Consider the following 20,075-nt stretch of genomic DNA (forward strand, 5'->3'; position numbering starts at 1 on the left):
AATGTAGCATGTAATGCAGCTCAGTGTATGGATGCTTCTCATCCTTTAAAAATCATCCCAAACAGTGGATGACACTTGTGACTATTTCTTCTAGCTGGATTAAACTTTGACTCAATCATCATAGAATTTACAGTGCAGAAGGAGGCCATTCGGCCCATCGAGTCTGCACCGGCTCTTGGAAAGAGCACCCTACCAAGGTCCACACCTCCACCCTATCCCCATAACCCAGTAACTGTACCCAACACTAAGGGCTTTTTTGAACACTAAGGGCAATTTATCATGGCCAATCCACCTAACCTGCACATCTTTGGACTTCATGGCTACGAGGATGGCATGAAGTGCCAAATTGAAGGCTTATTATGACCCATTCTGTCATTTGATTAATTCAAATCAAATAACAATTCAAATATTTTGCAACTGATTTCGCATTTGAGCAATATGTAAATAATTGTCATTGGTGAATGCACATTTGCTGTGCACTGCATGACTTTCAATGATCAACATTAGACTTAAAGTAATGACTGTTTAAAATCTGATTTGTTTTGTTGCTCAGCAGTCAAACTTGATTTTGAGAGAGGGTGGTGTTAAACTCTGTCTGCACAGTAGTTCTGCAAGTTTAATAGCTTCTCTTGGGTATGAAAATGGCCTCCTTCATGAGGCAAACCAAAAATCATCTCTCTGGTTAAATAGCTGCACTGAAGGCTCAAAGATGTCTGGAGCTGATGTTAATGGCAAACCAAAGTAATTTTGACATTGTGCACTTTAGTGCGAGCCGCAGTACAAGCACAAGATCTTGAAACAAATAATCTTTGGTGTTCAAGATATTGGAATTAGGGAGAATAACAGCACCAAGTTGTTTACCTTGATCTACTGGTTTGAGAAGTTATAATAGTATTTAATTTCTTTATTTTGACTCTGGTTCATCTAACTAAAATGTACAACATATTTTTTGGAAGTTACTGCTCTTGGTTATTTTGGTTTAGCGTTTTCCTTTGTGGATTGTAAATTACCTCTCGACATCTTTCTCCTTTTCTAAGATGCTCTTTAAAACATACCTCTTTGACCATGCCCTTGGTCATATGTGCTAACATCTCCTTTTGCGATTTAGTGTCAAATTCTGTTTGATCATGCACTTGTGAATCACCTGAAACATTGTGCTACTTTAGTGGCACTGTGTGCTTTTTCTCTGCAAATGTTCTCCAAGTGATGTTTCATTTCAGTGACTCTCAAGATTGATCTCCTGTCTTTGTGTAATATTGAATGCAGACAGCTCGGACATGCAAAACTCTCAACACTATAACCAAGCACGAGGAAGAGATCCAGGATAAAATGTCTCTTTTAGAACACCTGGAGTGCCAGTTTGATTCCAGTGGTTGACAGATGGTAGATTTAGAACTGAGATGAGGAGGAACTACTTCCCGTAGAGTGTGGTGAATTTGTCAAACTTGCTGCCCTGTAGTGTGGAGGAATCTGAGTCATTAAATGGTTTCAAGAACAAGACGGATATATTTCTGATTTGAAGGGATATGGACAACAGGTGGGGAGGTTGATTTGAGAAGAGTAAGAGATCAGCCATGATCTAATTGAATGTCAGAGCAGGCTTGAAGGGCTGAATTGCTTACTTCTCACTTACTTGTGACACATCCCCTCGAAGTTAGATTCTGAAAAAGTGTACGACTGGAAACACGACCTCAAAATAGATTTTATAGTTCATTGAATTCCTCCGAATATGCAGCACAGAATCGGGCTATTCAGTGAAATCAGTCCATGCTGTGTTTCTGTTCCATTCAAGCCTCCTCCCATCCTTCCTCATCTAACTCAACATAACGTGCTATTTGTTTTTACCCCAAGTTTATTTGTCCTCTCCTTAAATGCATCAATATTATTACTCTAAACCACTCCTTATTTTGTCAGGAAAAGAGCTGTTTTAAGGGACCTAAATTTGTATTGTTAAATATTAGAAACAAGGTGTAGATTTCATAGAATCCCTACATTACAGAAGGAGGCCATTCGGCCCCATTGAGTCTGCTCTCTGAACGAGCACCCAACCTAGCCGCGTGCCCCCACCCTATCCCCATAATCCAGTAACTCCACCTAAGTGGCAATTTAGCTTGGCCAATCCATCTAAACTGCACATCCTTGGACTTTGGCGGAAACCAGATCACGCAGACACGGGGAGAACATACAAAATCCACACAATGATCCAAGGCTGGAATTGAACCCGGATCCGTGGGGTTGTGAAGCAGCAGAACTAACCACTGTGCTACCGTTCCGTCTGGGCAGCATGTTGGCATAATGGTTCCCAGGTTCAATTCCCACTTGGGTCACTGTCTGTGCGGAGTCTGCACGTTCTCCCTACGTCTATGGGTTTCCTTCGGGCGCTCCGGTTTCCCACAAGTCCCGAAAGACGTGCTGTTAGGTAATGAAACCAAGATAGGTAGGAAAGTAAGTTGTCAAGGAGAGAGAGAGAGTCAGCAAAGGGATTTAAACAGGTGAAGAGGATGGGAAAAAAATTGACAGATGGAGTATAATGGAGATAATGTGAACGTGTTCACGTTGGCAGGAAGAATAGAAAAGTAGCATATCATTTAAGTTGAGAAAGATTGGAGAACGTCTTTATACAGAGCTATCTAGTCCTGGTATATGTGCCACATGAAGTTGGTTTGCAGGTACTGCAAATATAAATATAGTATTATATATATATATGTCACAGTAGCCTTAAATTAACACTGCAATTAAGTCACTGTGAAAATCGCCACACTGCGTTGCCTGTTTGCGAATGTCATGAGAATGTTGCTTTAAGAAATGTTTGGCTGCTCATGTTACTGCAGTGATGTCAGAGTGCGGGTGGAGCTGAGCTCTGGCTCTGCTTTTTAGTTTCATTTTGAGAAAAGCTTGGGTGTGTCTGTGTTTTTCTGGCTTCGTTTCAGTGTTGGAGCTGAAGCCAGACAAAGCAGGTGTACTGCTGTTCTCTCTGCCATGAAAAGACTATCTCTTGATCATTTGGTGAATTCAGAATTATAAATGTTCTCAGTAGTGAAATTAAACCTGATGTTCTTCTGTTAAATCGTGTTTCTTTTGTCTTCTGGATGTTCTTTGAGAATTTATGAAGGATTACTTAGTGTCGTATTCTTTGGGGGTTGTATTTGAATTAAGGATTGCTAAGATGTTCACTGTATATTTTAAAAAGGTTAACTTGAGTTCATAGAATAAACATTGTTTTGCTTTAAAAAAAATACTTTTCCATTTCTGCTGTCCCACACCTGTAGAGTGGGCCGTGTGCTCCCCATACCACAATCTAGTAAAAGTTGTGGGTCAGGTGAACTCCATGATACACTTTGGGGTTCTCTAAACCCTGGCCCACAACACTGAGGAAGAATTCAGAATGTCCAAATCACCTAACAAGCATGTCTTTCGGGACTTTTGGGAGGAAACCGGAGCAATGATTCAGAAGGCAAATGGAATGTTGGTGTTTGTCGAAAGAGGAATGTAATATCAAGGTCAGGAAATTTTGCTCCAGATGTACAGGGTCTTGGTGCGACATCTAGAGTACTGTGTGCAGTTTTGTTCCTATCTTAAATAAAATGCTTTTGAAGCAGTTCAGAGAAGGTTTGCAGGACTCATTCTGGGATGAAGGTTTTGTCTAAGAATGAAAGATTGAAAAGATTAGGACTATACCCATTGCAGTAAGGATGACAGGTGATCTTATTGAAAAATCTGAAAGTCCTGTGATACTGGGAGGATATTTCCTCTTGTGGGAGAGACATATGGGACATAGTTTAAAAACATGAGAACCACTTTTAAGACTGATGAAGAAAAACTCTTTCTCCCAAAGGATTGTTAGTATGTGGAGTTCGCTTCTTCAAAAGTAGTGGAGGCTGGGTCTTTGAATTTATTTAAGGCCAAGTCAGACAGATTTCTGTTGGGTAAGGGAGTCGAGAACTATGGGGGTACAGACAGAAAATTAGAGCGAAGATGACAACTCTATCAGCCATGATCTTATTGAATGATGGATAAAGCTTACTCCTACTCCTATGTTCCTACTTCATGCAACTTATAAAGAAGTGCATGATGAGCAACTGAGCTTACCAGCAAATTAATGAACTTCTTTTGGGGGCTCTAAAACGCTATATTGTCTTGTTCCTGTCAGACACCTGGCTGCTCAGAATTACCTTGCATTAATCTGCCTTGAAAGAAATCACTCCATTCGGACACTCATTTTGGATGGATACAATGCAATGCAGTACCAGCAGCTGTCTACTCCTCAATAAAAGAATGCTTTTAAATACTTCACAATGCAACCACCCAAAAAGTCAGAGGAGATCACAGCTTAATGTCCCTTCTGAAAAGGGCAGCACGGTAATGCAGTGGTTAGCATTGCTGCCTCATGGCGCCGAGGACCCGGGTTCGATCCCAGCCGCGGGTCACTGTCTGTGTGGAGTTTGCACGTTCTCCCCGACTCTGCGTGGGTCTCACCTCCACATCCAAGAAAGATGCGCATTGTAGGTCAATTGGCCACACTAAATTGACCCTTAATTGGAAAACAAGAATTGAGTACTCCGAATTTATTTTAAAATGTCCCTTCTGAAAGATGATTCCACTTACAGTAATGTACTGAAGAGACAACCTGCAAGACTTCACAAACAAGTGGGTGGTGGGTACAACAAGAACTAATGAGGAACACTGAGGGAAAGATATCTGCTTTGCTTTTGCAGACAGTTGAAAAATATTGAGGCATTTTGAATTTTCGATTTCTCACTATTTTTGTCATCTTTACTACATCAGTTCTATTATTAGCTGTATCTCAGCAGTGACTCCACACCTCCAGAAGAGGAGAAAAGAGGTAGAAAAATTGTAGTTTCCAGTGTCATCTTAGTCTAATCTATTTGGAGGTCCATCAATATCCGAACTATTTTAAATGAAACTGATCATTTTTGAAATAACAGAAGCTTTTCCGCAAAACTTCCACGTCTGGAAAAATCAGTTGAAACCAGTTGAACACTGCAACTGGATCTAATTGACCTCTGTTGGGAATAACAGGTCCCAACTGGCATGCACTGGGAAAAAGCAAAACAACTGGGGAAATCCATGAGGAAATAGTTGGCACAAGATTTGTCAGATAACTTTGGCTGTAGCCAGTTGTGATTTACTGGAAACGGTTAACTGGCCAACTGGGAAGTGGCTGCGTGCAGAGAAACCTCTCCATTCCCATGTGGCAGTTACCAGATTGGTCAGAGTTTGTATATCATTGTCCAATACGTGCTGATTATCAAGCTTTGCCAGGCTTAGTTGTGTGCTGGTGGTCATCTAGTATACATACACTCTCCGGAGCTGGTGGAATCACTCGGGTGCTTTTCTCACCCCCTGAAGAGTGGTTTGTTGTGAAATGCAGCAGAAGTGCTGATGGCGATGACAGCAGCATGAACACGCAGTTCTTGATGCTGATATGCCTGTTCTCATCTTCACAGCCCAAATCTGCAGAGGCTGCTTGAACATCTTGGGCGACTTTCTCCCATCCCGCGGCAGATTGTCCACGCTGTCATAAACCCCGTCGCCATTTACGATGGCGTGAACGGGCCACTCCCACAACTAATTCTGGCCCCTACAGGGGACCAGCACAGCGTTGGAGCGGTTTGCGCCGCTCCAGCTGCAGATCCCGGCGCGAACTATGCGTCGCGGGATGCGGAGTTGTGCCGACGCCAACGAGGACATGCGCAGTGGCACCGGTGCCAACGCGCGCATGCGCAGTGGCTACCTTTTAACGCGCCGGCCCCAAAGCAACATGGCGCAGGACTACAGGGACCGGCGCGGAGGAAAGGAGGCCCCCAGCCACAAGAGGCCGGCCTGCCGATCGGTTGACCCTCCCTTTCCCCCCCCTCAAAGGCTGCCACCCGACCCTTGCACGCCGAGGTCCTGCCGGCCCACAGCAGGTTAGAAGGGCGCCGGCGGGACTCGGCTCTTTTCTTACGGCCGCGTAGAGCGGCCTGCGAGCGGCGCCAACAACGCCAGCGGCATGGCGTGATTCACGTGGCCCGCCGGCGATTCTCTGACCTGATGTGGGGTCGGAGAATCCCGCCCCTTGTCTCGTCACTAGAGCTGCTGCAGCATTCCCGAGCATTAATATGAGTCTGGTATTCTGGTATTGGCTGTTCTGCTTTATTTGTTGCTGGGAGAAGGGACTAAACTGCCACAGTTTGTTAACGGGACTACACTGGGATGCTATAAATCTACCTTCTGATTGAAATGTGATTTAAATATGCTCAGCCCACATACATGTGGTTCTCCAACCCTGAACTTAAAATGACCCTATATCAGCAGCACTGGAGGCCTTGCCGTTTGGTCCCGCCCCATTTGGGCTCGATCCTGACTCCCGATGCCTCACGGGATTTGGGTGGATCCTGCGAGGCGTGAAGACTGCCAGGAAGCTCGGGAAGCATGAGAGCAACGCGGCTGGTGGATGCCGCCCAAGGTCTTCCTGTGAACTAATCTCAGTCAGGCACATTTTAAAAGGGCAACAACATTGAAATGAGCTTCCCAGGTATGATGGGTGGAGGGGGGTAGGGTTAGGAATAGAAACAGCCGGGGTGCCTGATGCAATCCTCTGGCCATACCCGCAATTATGAGCCTGAGAGCATCGAGTGGCCTTTCCAGAGATACCTCCTGCACAGGAACAGCCAGGTAACGCTCACCAGCCTTATAAGAAGCATTTTTGTTTTAAAATTTAGAGTACCCAATTCGTTTTTTTCCAATTAAGCACATAGCTTGCACATTTTTGGGTTGTGGGGGCGAAACCCACGCAAACACGAGGAGAATGTGCAAACTCCACACGGATAATGACCTAGAGCTGGGATCGACCCTGGGACCTCGGCGCTGTGAGGCCACAGTGCTAACCCACTGCGCCACTGTGCTGCCACATCAGCATTTTCTGCTGAGGTCTGCTCACGGAAAGATCATTCACGACAAAGCAGAACATGCAACATGGAAAAAAAAGTGGTCTCAAAAAGGTTTACAAATCCAGCAGTCAGTTTAGTTGTTATGAAATCACACTTGAGAGGTTTGCAGAGGATGTTTACAAGGTTGTTGCCAGGTATGGAGCATTTTAGCTATGATGAAAGATAGGCTGGGCTTGTTTTCCTTGTAACAGTGAAGGCAAGGTGGGGTGTATCAAATTGATAGGCCTAGGCAGAGTGGAAAGAACGGATAATCAATGAGCATATAAGAACATAAGAACTAGGAGCAGGAGTAGGCCATCTGGCACCTCGAGCCTGCTCCGCCATTCAATAAGATCGTGGCTGATCTTTTTGTGGACTCGGCTCCACTTACCCGCTCACTCACCATAATCTTTTATTCCTTTACTGTTCAAAAATCTATCTCCCTTTGCCTTAAAAACATTCAACGAGGTAGCCTTGACTGCTTCACTGGGCAGGGAATTTCACAGATTCATGACCCTTCAGGTGAATAAGTTCCTCCTCAACTCAGTCCTTAACTGTTCTCCCTTATTTTGAGGCTATGCCCCTCGTTCTAGTTTCACCTGCCAGTGGAAACAACCTCCCTGCTTCTATCCTATCCATTCTCTTCATAATTTTATGTTACTGCAAGATCCCTCCTCATTGTTCTAAATTCCAATGAGTATAGTCCCAGTCTACTTAGTCTCTCCACATAAGCTAATCCTCTCTGGCTAACCGATAGAAGTCAGAGAGTGGTGGTGGATGGCAAATATTCAGCCTGGATCCCAGTTACCAGTGGCATACCGCAGGGATCAGTTCTGGGTCCTCTGCTGTTTGTGATTTTCATTAATGACTTGGATGAGGGAGTTGAAGGGTGGGTCAGTAAATTTGCAGACGATACGAAGATTGGTGGAGTTGTGGATAGTAAGGAGGGCTGTTGTCGGCTGCAAAGAGACATAGATAGGATGCAGAGCTGGGCTGAGAAGTGGCAGATGGAGTTTAACCCTGAAAAGTGTGAGGTTGTCCATTTTGGAAGGACAAATATGAATGCGGAATACAGAGTTAACGGTAGAGTTCTTGGCATTGTGGAGGAGCAGAGAGACCTTGGGGTCTATGTTCATACATCTTTGAAAGTTGCCACTCAAGTGGATAGAGCTGTGAAGAAGGCCTATGGTGTGCTCGCGTTCATTAACAGAGGGATTGAATTTAAGAGCCGTGAGGTGATGATGCAGCTGTACAAAACTTTGGTAAGGCCACATTTGGAGTACTGTGTACAGTTCTGGTCGCCTCATTTTAGGAAGGATGTGGAAGCTCTGGAAAAGGTGCAAAGAAGATTTACCAGGATGTTGCCTGGAATGGAGAGTAGGTCTTACGAGGAAAGGTTGAGGGTGCTAGGCCTTTTCTCATTAGAGCGGAGAAGGATGAGGGGCGACTTGATAGAGGTTTATAAGATGATCAGGGGAATAGATAGAGTAGACAGTCAGAGACTTTTTCCCCAGGTGGAACACACCATTACAAGGGGACATAAATTTAAGGTGAAAGGTGGAAGATATAGGAGGGATATCAGAGGTAGGTTCTTTACCCAGAGAGTAGTGGGGGCATGGAATGCACTGCCTGTGGAAGTAGTTGAGTCAGAAACATTAGTGACCTTCAAGCAGCTGTTGGATAGGTACATGGATTACGGGAAAATTATATAGTGTAGATTTATTTGTTCTTAAGGGCAGCACGGTAGCATTGTGGATAGCACAATTGCTTCACAGATCCATGGTCCCAGGTTCGATTTCGGCTTGGGTCATTGTCTGTGTGGAGTCTGCACGTCCTCCCCATGTCTGCGTGGGTTTCCTCCGGGTGCTCCGGTTTCCTCCCACAGTCCAAAGATGTGCGGGTTAGGTGAATTGGCCAATGATAAATTGCCCTTAATGTCCAAATTGCCCTTGGTGTTGGGTGGAGGTGTTGAGTTTGGGTAGGGTGCTCTTTCCAAGAGCTGGTGCAGACTCAGGGGGCCGAATGGCCTCCTTCTGCACTGTAGATTCAATGATAATCTATGATTAATCTAGGACAAAGGTTCGGCACAACATCGTGGGCCGAAGGGCCTGTTCTGTGCTGTATTTTCTATGTTCTATGTTCTCTACTCTGGAACCAACCTAGTGAATCTCTTCTGCACCCCCTCCAGTGCCAGTACATCCTTTCTCAAGTAAGGTGACCAAAGCTGTACACAATACTCCAGGTGTGGCCTCACCAGCACCCTATACAGCTGCAACATAATCTCCGTGTTTTTAAACTCCATCCCTCTTGCAATGAAGAATACAATTCCATTTGCTGCACCTGCAAACAAACTGTTTGCAATTCATGCACAAGGACACCAGTGCAGTGCAGCATGCTGCAATTTTTTACCATTTAAATAATCGTCCATTTTGCTGTTACCAAAATGGATGACCTCACATTTATCAACATTGAAGGCCATCTGCCAGACCTTTGCCCACTCACTTAAACTATTGATATGCCTCTGCAGACTTTCCGTGTCCTCTGCACACTTGGCTCTACACTGATCTTGGTGTCATTTGCGAACTTTGACACATTACACTTGGTCCCCAACTCCGGATCATCAATGTAAATTGTAAACAATTGCAGACCCAAAATTGATCCCTGAGGCACACCACTAGCCGCTGATCGCTAACCAGAAAAACACCCATTTATCCCCATTCTTTGCTTTCTGTCAGCTATCAATGCTAATACATTACCCGTAAGCCATTTGCCTTTATCTTGTGCAGCAGCCTTTTGTGCGGGACCTTGTCGAATGCCTTCTGGAAATCCAGATGCACCACATCCACCGGTTCCCCGTTGTCCACCGCGCTTGTAATGTCCTCAAAGAATTTCACTATATTAGTCAAATATGATCTGCCTTTCATGAACCCATGCTGTGTCTGCCCGATCGGACATTTCTATCCAGATGACTCGCTATTTCTTCCTCAATGATCGATTCAAGCATTTTCCCCAATACAGAAGTTAAGCTAACCAGCCTATAGTTACCCGCCTTTTGTCTACCTCCTTTTTTAAACAGTGGCATCACATTTGCTGTTTTCCAATCTGCTGGAACCGCCCCAGAGTCCAGCCAATTTTGGTAAATTACCACAAGCGCATTTGTTATTTCCCCAGCCACCTCTTTTAGTACCCTGGGATGCAGTCCATCAGGATCAGGAGTGTTGTCAATCTTTAGTCCCATTAGCTTGCCCAGTATTACCCCTTGAGTGAAAATGATCATTCTGAATTACAATGAGTATAGTCCCTGCCAGAGCCTCCTTGCCAACAATTATTGGCATGTTATTTATGTCTTCCACTGTGAAGACCGACACAAAATACCTGTTGAATGCCTCAACCATTTCCCGTTATTAAATGTCCCTTCTCATCCTCTAAAGGATCAATGTTTACCTTAGCTACTCTTTTGCATTTTATATATTTGCAGAAACTTTTGCTATCTTTTTATATTCTGAGCTAGTTTACTCTCAATCTATTTTACTTTCCTTTTAACTTTTTTTGTGGTTTTCTGTTGACCTTTAAAGATTTCCCAATTCTCCAGTTTCCCACTAATCTGGAATAATTAATAATCTGATAGTAGGGGATCCTCTCGGAAGGAGCGATCATAGTATAGGTTCCCACTAATCTTTGCCACTTTATCTTGTGCAGCAGCCTTTTGTGCGGGACCTTGTCGAATGCCTTCTGGAAATCCAGATGCCTTTTCTTTCAATTTGATACTCTCCTTTATTTCCTCAGATACCCATGGCAGATTATCTGTTTTCCTACAGTCCTTCCTTTTCACTGGTGTATATACTTTTTCTGAATACTGTGAAAAATCTCTTTGAAAGTCCACTGCTCCTCAATTATCCCACCATCTTTGCTCCCAATCTACCCTAACCAACTCCTCCCTCATGCCATTGTAGTCTCCTTTGTTGAAGGACAAGACACTGGTATTGGATTTTACCTTCTCACACTCCATCTGTATTTTAAATTCAACCATACTATGATCGCTCCTTCCGAGAGGATCCCGAACTATAAGATCATTAATTATTCCTGTCTCATTACACCGGACCAGATCTAGGATAGCTTGCTCCCTTGTAGTTTCGAAGAAACTATCGCGGATACATTCATAGAATTTACAGTGCAGAAGGAGGCCATTCGGCCCTTCGAGTCTGCACCAGCACTTGGAGAGAGCACCCTACTTAAGCCCATGCTGACCTATCCCCGTAACCCCACCTAACTTTTGAACACTAAGGGGCAATTTATCATGGCCAATCCACCTAACCGGCACATCTTTGCACTGTGGGAGGAAACCAGATCGCCCGGAGCAAACCCTCACAGACACGGAGAGATAGTGCAAACAGCACACAGACAGTCACCTGAGGCCAGAATTGAACCCAGGACCTTGGAGCTGTGAGGCAGCAATGCTAACCACTGTGCTACCATGCTGCCCCAAATCTATGAACTCCTCCTCAAGGCTGCCCTGACCAATCTGGTTTGACCAATTGACATGTAGATTAAAATCCCCCATGGTAATTGCCGGACCATTTTTACATGCATCAGTTATTTCTTTGTTAATTGCCCGTCCTACCGTGATGTTATTATTTGGTGGCCAATAGACTATGCCTATCAGTGACCTTTTCTCCTTCGATTCTAAACAATTGTCAGAGAGCAGTTTAGGTGAAATTCTTTCACCCACAGGGTGATGGAACTCATTCCATGGAAGAGTGGCAGAGGCAGGAAATCTCACCACATTTTAAAAATACTTGGAAATGCACTTGAAGTGTCATAACCTGCTGGGCTACGTACTGTGACCTAGAAATCTGGATTGGGCTGAATAGCTGTTTTTCAGCTGATGATCTCTTCTATGTTGTTAAAACCAGAAATCCGTACCTAACACAATTAAAGTTTAAATTTCTTAAACAAGAAAATTAGCCTTGCTGTTTTCATGCCTTTTCACTGACAAATAGCATTACAGAAGTTCCTTGCTTCAAAATAGCAAAGTTCTTGCAGCATGTGCCAAATATTGCACTCTGCATTGAGGAAAACAAAACCTTTCTTTGGAGAAATCCTGCAGATTTGGTACAGTTATTGTGCGTAGTTTTGTAAATTTTCAGTGACAGCTTGGTTCCAAAAAAGATCATGCAGAATCTGATGGCTACACATTTAATTCAATGGGATCATTTTACATGTTTTTCAATTGCTGAAAATTCTCACAAAGATCATCTTGTGATGCAAGAGAAATGAAGTAAAGGAAATCTCACCACAGCACGGTAGCCTTGTGGGGCAGCACGGTAGCCTTGTGGGGCAGCACGGTAGCCTTGTGGATTGCACAATTGCTTCACAGCTCCAGGGTCCCAGGTTCGATTCCGGCTTGGGTCACTGTCTGTGCGGAGTCTGCACATCCTCCCCGTGTGTGCGTGGGTTTCCTCCGGGTGCTCCGGTTTCCTCCCACAGTCCAAAGATGTGCAGAGTAGGTGGATTGGCCATGATAAATTGCCCTTCGTGTCCAAAATTGCCCTTAATGTTGGGTGGGGTTACTGGGTTATGGGGATAGGGTGGATGTGTTGACTTTGGGTAGGGTGCTCTTTCCAAGAGCCGGTGCAGACTCGATGGGCCGAATGGCCTCCTTCTGCACTGTAAATTCTATGATAATCTATGAAATCAATAGAATAGTTCATCTCTGTTTTTGATACCTGCACTGCTACCTGTGTGCAGGTAGTATTAACTGCAGGCAGTGTTTTAAAAGTACCCTCCCCAACACAGAGCTGGCAAGAAGGCAGACAGAAAGTGAATCTTGTGCCACCACTTTTGTTGCCTCCAAATGTCCATACATCCCGTGAAATGTTTGAGAGGGGAGAACCTATATTTATAAGATTAAGCTTTGCTCATTGGGTTAGACTGTATATAAACATTGGAGAACATAAATTGGAACCAAAGACATTACAAAACATAAAGGTCAATCTCGGTTGTTAGCGGAAAACTTGAATAAACATATTTTAAAAAGAAAATCTAGGTTGTTAGAACAGAACATAAGTATACAAAACCACAAATAACATAAAACACATTGCATAACTATATATTCGAAGAAATGACTATTCGAAGAAATGACTAAACTTGGAACAATATTCTCTCACCGCCCCTTGGGAAATTCAAACCCATTGCGCAAATGTCAATTTCAGGCATCACATCCACACAGGCATACTAACAGCCCTCTTTATGCGCATCCCTTTCCCCACTTTGGGTCTTAGTGGAGGAACATGGAAGCCATAGCTCACCAGCACCAATATTGAGTGGAATACACACCTTAGCTCTTCTTTTGTCCTTTCAATGAATGAAAAAGGTAAGCAAACAAGATTGTTACAATGGCACAGATCACCTTTTACAATGTCAGTGCCCAAGAATGGACGTTAAAATATTTGTGTAACTCAACAAGATGTTTATACTTTGTGTTTGCAAGTGTGTGCATGGAATGTTTTTGTGACAAGGTTCTCTGTCACACATCCATCTAAACATTTTTAGTTTCTCGCTTCTTTTAAAGTATCTGCTATTCCCTGGGTGAGAAGGAAGGGAATTGGTACGCAAACCTCAGTGAACTGGCTGATAAGATCTTTACAGTGCTCCCTCCACCCCTGGGAGAAACCCAGCCTCTGATCCATATCTTCCTGGGTTGTACCTGTGATTTCACAAGAGGTCACAACACTTGGCACAGCATCCCAAAATACAATTTCAGTGCATTAATAGAGAACAGACATCCCTGCTCTTCAAGCAGTAATGACAAAGGCAATTGCTTTTCGCAGTTGAACTACTTGAGAAAAACTCCCTAAATATAGGATGAATATGACTTGAACAAGACATAATTTTAATCTTGTTTTAACAAATCATCGATCGGACAGAGCATCTGTTTGAGCGCATCAAAACCAACTTGCAGATGTACATTGGGGCAGCACGGTAGCCTTGTGGATAGCACAATTGCTTCACAGCTCCAGGGTCCCAGTTTTGATTCTGGCTTGGGTCACTGTCTGTGCGGAGTCTGCACATTCTCCCCCGTGTGTGCATGGGTTTCCTCCGGGTGCTCCGGTTTCCTCCCACAGTCCAAAGATGTGCGGGTTAGGTGGATTGGCCATGATAAATTGCCCTTAGTGTCCAAAATTGCCCTTAGTGTTGGGTGGGGTTATGGGGATAGGGTGGCGGTGTTGACCTTGGGTAGGGTGCTCTTTCCAAGAGCCGGTGCAGACTCGATGGGCCGAATGGCCTCCTTCTGCTTTGTAAATTCTATGATAATCCAAAGAGCAAATTTTACGTTTGAGGTTAAACTAGGTTGGTGTTTTTCAAAAGGTAAACAACAAACAGAAAGCCATGTGCCATTGAAGACTGGCTTTGTTCAAAAAGATGGAGGGGGGAAAAAATGAGTCTCCTGCTGAACGTCTTTGTAGGTCTGGAATCTGGTGCTGCTACAGGCATCTGCTTGACCCCTGTTGGTCATGGGCTGACAAACGGCACAATGCAGAAGTGGCTCGAGAGATCATTCTGTTTGGGTGTTGTGCTGATCCACTTCCAGTGCGAAAAGTTTTCAATTTCATACAAACTACATCATAATGGAAATGTCTCCAAATACAACTGGGGTTCTCGACCACCATCAACACCACGGAACATTTCAGGGCTGGACATTAAATGTCACCTTCCCAGTATTTTCTATATGCTGAGGGGGAAAAAAAAGTTGTTCCACATCTGCTCACTATTCACTTCAACACTTTAGTTTTTGCTTCAATAGCTACTTACGGTAAACATCAGGGGAAACAAACCTTTAACTTCATAACCTCTGGTAATAATTGTTCATGTTCCCAACTTGCCAACCAGTCAATATAATCATTTACAATTGAAGTCCATGAATCTTATAAAATGAATACATTTTATTCTAATAATGGGGTTTTAAGATAACTCTGGTGAAACTGCTGATATACCTGATAATTGTTGGAGTCGCTATATGGTATAGGTCAAATTCTGACTGAGTTATTTGAAGGTTGCTCCTTGCCAGTTTCTCCATTCAAACATTTTTTGGATTCTTCCCCAATTCAGTTTGACTCAAAAGTGTCTTTTAAATCTTTGTTCATATTGGTCAGATCTGTTAGCTGCAAAACGAAGGTTAAGTGCAGAGGCTGTTTTGCAGGGCGTGACCAAGTTGTTGAGATTAGAAGTTAACGCCAGGAAGTAGTGAGTTAGTCGTGTCATTCTGACAAAAATGATACACAGCTCTTTGTGTTCTGCAAACATTACTGAACACTGGGGCCAAACAGTCTTGAAAACAATGTCCTTTTAACCTCAGTGTGTGGTGTGATTATTAGTTTATGATGGTATGACTTGCAGTTGGGTGGTTGTTCTCCCAAGTGTTATGCCAAAATGCAATTAAATTCACGAGACTTAATAAAATTTGAATAAACCCTAAATCAGAACAACGATGGAAGTTAGAAGTTTGTTAGTCCTGAACATACACTCAAACATTAATTCTTTATCAGAAGTAGCTATTGAGGTGTAGACTAAAAGAGGTATTTAAGAGGAATTGAAGTTGTAGAATTCATGCTCCAAAATCACTAACCCTATCTGACTGGTCATGTAAGAATGCATGAAGAATTAATAGCTGTGTCTGCAGAACAAAAATGAAAGGAGCTTTCTTGCATGTGGCATTATGACCCTTTCCAAAACTACATAAAATATTGGATTATGTGCAATAATAGACATCATTTTAAAAGTATAAAGCATTTGCAAGCACGTGGTAGTAAAGTGGACTGATACAGATGAAAAATCCACTTGGGGAAATTGGGAAGTCCATCTTGATGGGAAAGTTATGAACTGGGCCTGTTCCCATTGGTGTGAAAAGCCTCCACTCTTCTTGTGAAAAAGTTGGAATCTGAGGCAGTGAAAATTTTAAAAACTGTTCCCCACCTGCAACACTAGTAATGTGATGAAAAGTTGAAGATAAATTTGGAAGTATTGAGGGTTCTGACTGGACAGCTGATTTTCAGAAGTGAGCTGGGTGTTGTTGGATGCTCCTGTCATTTTGCAACTTGATTGCTTGCAAACGATGAGAGTACAGTGACAGGTGATTGGTCTGTAGGAGCTGAATGCATGTGGCGCAGGAAGGAAACAACAATGGTGGAGGGAAAATGTCTCTGAGAAAAATCACTTTCCTTCGACCAAGAAAGATACTTTTTGAAGACACCTTTCTGAAAATATGAAGAAAGTGCTTGTATCTGTAAAAAACCATTATCCCCGTGAAGAAATATATGCTTTTATCTATCATTGCAGGAGGGTAACAAAAATCAGGTAATTTCCACCCCTTTTAGAGGTTATGTCACACCAACGCATGGAATCAAATTTGAAAAATGTTGACCAAATGGTGGACAAGTCACATCATTAGCTCCTAATCGACTGATTGAAATTTACAAACAAATGTTTTACAGATTTCTTGTGTAAATTTTAATGACAGTGTTTCGCTAATCTACGTTTCAACATAAATTGAGTTTCATATTTCCACTTCTCTTTCATAGATGATTTACATCCAGCATCTGACCAAACATCCAAACTGTCTGCATATGAAATTACAATCCCACGACAATTGACAGAAAGAGAAAAGCGAGATGCTGGCCTGTCTCCCCCTCATCAGGTATATTGGAAAGTAATTATATTGTTGACTCGCATGTCAGTACTGTGTTGCTAAGTCTTTATGATGAAAGGAACCTGAAGATTTGTTTGAAAACCGGTTGGGTGTAGTTACCAGAATGTTGAAGGAGATCCAATTGAGGTACAGGGTATTTGAAACAATTTTGCAGGGTTAGATGTCAACAAATAAATAATTTCCTCCGATGGAGGAATCCGTACAGAAAGCATGACATTGAAAGTGACTTCAGCGACTTAGAAGTGAAATCGTTTTATCACAGAACAGTGAAAATCTGCAAATTTTCTCACATTGATTTTCAGAAATATTGTCCATGCCTTCTGCTAAAAAAGAAACTATTATCTAACTTGACCTTCCTGGTTCAACGTCTTGAACTTGGACAATAAAAGCATAATAATGCGGTTACTGGAACTCTGAAATAAAAACAAAATGCTGCAAATGCTCAGCAGCTCTTAGCAGCATCTGTGGGGAGTGAAACATGGAGAAATGGGGAGCAAGTAAGGGGTACATAAGGCCCCCTGTGGCCTCCAATCTCTCTCCCTATCTCCACATACTTGCAGCTGCATGTGCTCGCTGATTCTCCTCCAACCATAGCCTTTTTCTCTCCCATGTATGGGCTGGCATCAGCAGCAAATATGGGAGAGAAACATTTTGTGACTGGAAGAGCAACCCATTGCAGAAACCTTAGATTTCACTGACCAGACTTGCTGGCACTTTAATCAGAGGCTTCGGGGACCACGTAGAGGGGCTTCTCAGGCGTGTGGGCAGCACGGTAGCATTGTGGATAGCAGAATTGCTTCACAGCTCCAGGGTCCCAGGTTCGATTCTGGCTTGGGTCACTGTCTGTGCGGAGTCTGCACATCCTCCCCGTGTGTGCGTGGGTTTCCTCCTGGTGCTCCGGTTTCCTCCCACAGTCCAAAGATGTGCAGGTTAGGTGGATTGGCCATGATAAATTGCCCTTAGTGTCCAAAATTGGCCTTAGTGTTGGGTGGAGTTACTGGGTTATGGGGATAGGGTGGAGGTGTTGACCTTGGGTAGGGTACTTTTCCGGGGGCCGGTGTAAACTCGATGGGCCGAATGGCCTCCTTCTGCACTGTAAATTCTATGATACAGCGGCAAACGGGCTGCCGCCTGGATAAGCCTGGAACAAAGCAATTTCAGGATACAAACACACCAACTATTAAAAGCAAGACCACAAAAAAGCACAAGCGCTCGGCTTTATTTCTGGAGGAATAGAATGAAAAGTAGTCTAAACATATGTATTGGACCTTGGTCAGACCACACTTAACAGCACTCTGATTGCAATATTACAGAAGGAATATAAAGGCACTGGATAGGATGCAGTCATGATATACAAGGATAATATCTGAAATGCATATGTATAAATATCAGGGAAGGATTAACAGGCTGGGTCTCTTTTGATAAAAGAAAGCTGAGGGGTGATAAAGGTCTTTAAAATGAGAGAATCTTGTGATAGAGTGGACTGATAGAGTAGACTTTTGACAGAGTACCCTTCGTCGTCCAGTACTTCCCCGGAGCGGAGGAACTATGACATCTTCTTCGCAGCTTTCAACACGTCATCGATGAAGATGAACATCTTGCCAAGGTCATCCCCATAACCCCACTACTTGCCTTCAAATAAACGCGCAACCTCAAACAAACCATTGTTTGAAGCAAACTACTCAGCCTTCAGAATAGCGACCACGACACCACAAAACCCTGCCATGGCAATCTCTGCAAGTCGTGCCAGATCATCGACAAGGGTACCACCATTACACGTGAGAACACCATCCACCAGGTACGCGGTACATACTCGTGCGACTCGGCCAACGTTGTCTACCTAGTACGCTGCAGGAAAGGATATCGCGAAGCGTGGCACATTGGCGAGACCATGCAGATGCTGCGATAACGGATGAACGGACATCATGCGACAATCGCCAGGAAGGAATGTTCCCTTCCAGTCGGGGAAGACTTCAGCAGTCAAGGGCATTCTGCCTCTGATCTCCGGGTAAGCGTTCGCCAGGACGCGGGACAACGCAAAATCGCCGAGCAGAAACTTGTAGCCAAGTTCCGCACACATGTGTACGGCCTCAACCGGGACCTTGGATTCATCTCGCATTACATTCACCCCCCACCATCTGGCCTGGGCTTGTGAAATCCTACCAACTGTCCTGGCTTGAGACAATTCACACCTCTCTAACCTGGGGTTACCCCATCTCTGGATCTGTAAAGACTTAATTACCTGCAAATGCTTGCATTCAAAGCATTGTCTTGCATCTTTGACATTGTCTATATATATATATATTATATATATATATATCTATGTTTCTGGAACATACCTCTCCATTCACCTGAGGAAGGAGCAGTGCTCCGAAAGCTAGAGATTTGAAACAAACCTGTTGGACTTTAATCTGGTGTTGTAGGACTGTGCTCCCCCCAGTCCAACGCTGGTATCTCCACACAGAGTGGGGAAGAACATAACTAGAGCCAATATAAGATGGGGACATAGAGGTCGACAGCACAGAAAAAGCCCTTCACCCATCTGCACGCCGAGTTCTAAACTCCCACCACTGTGGGTAAAAAAGCCTTTCCCCACAACCCCGCTAAACCTCACAACACCTCTAAACCTCTTGTGCCTACCTTAAATCTATGCCCCCTGCTCATTGCTCCCCTCACGCAGGGGAAAAGTTTCTTCCTGCCCACTCTATCGTCACCAAGAAATCCAATAAGGAAATCAGAAGAATCCGATTTACACAAAGAATGGTTAAGCATTTGGAACTTGTTTCCACAGGGAGTGTTTGAAGCAAATAGGATATTGCACTTAAGGGGAAGCTCAACAAGCAGCTTAGGAAAAGGGAATTGATGGTTACCATGGTGATTTAGATGAGAAAAGGTGGGAGGAGGGTTGAGTGGAGCATAAACACCGGCTTGGACTGCAAGGCTTCTGTATCTGATGTAAGTTTGTGTTGCAACAGATGAGATCCCTCTTGTGGCCTAAAGTTTTGACAATGCATTTCAAAGTTGTTTTTGTCAGTGTCTTTGCATTGTGAATCAGAGTTCCCATCCCTCGACTGAATCATTCTGTCAAGTCTTTGATGATGCAACACCCTGCAGTTGCACAAAGGAATTTAATTTGGTCAGCGGGACTTCTCGTGTTTATGACGGTATTAGTGAAATAATACAAAAGAAAGTCTGACTCAAATTAAGTTATATACTTGATGTAAACGTTAGACTGTGGTATTCCTTAAACCTTGAAATTTTGATGGTCTGTTTGCAACAATGCTGACAGCGGAATTTATTGCAGTACAAGTTTATCTGCAGTTTAAAAACAAAATAAACTCTAGATTTTATTCCAAGGATTAAAGCACTTCAAGCTGTTTTCATTTATTTCTGTTTTGTGTCTGCCAGCATCTTATGAGCTTGACAGTCGGCCAAGA

At 43.6% G+C, this 20,075-nt stretch overlaps 1 protein-coding gene across 3 annotated transcripts in view; it reads left to right on the forward strand.

The window, feature by feature from the left end:
• Positions 1-20,075, forward strand: part of LOC140396921 (disintegrin and metalloproteinase domain-containing protein 9-like) — a 166,284-nt gene that overhangs the window by 21,693 nt on the left and 124,516 nt on the right. For all 3 annotated transcript variants that reach the window (XM_072485853.1, XM_072485851.1, XM_072485852.1), the window contains exon 2: positions 16,511-16,626. In XM_072485853.1, the coding sequence (XP_072341954.1) occupies positions 16,511-16,626 (116 nt within the window). The remainder of the gene's footprint in view (positions 1-16,510; positions 16,627-20,075) is intronic.

The sequence above is a fragment of the Scyliorhinus torazame genome, chromosome 20 (genome assembly GCF_047496885.1).
Source record: "Scyliorhinus torazame isolate Kashiwa2021f chromosome 20, sScyTor2.1, whole genome shotgun sequence".
Classification (NCBI taxonomy): Eukaryota; Metazoa; Chordata; class Chondrichthyes; order Carcharhiniformes; family Scyliorhinidae; genus Scyliorhinus; species Scyliorhinus torazame.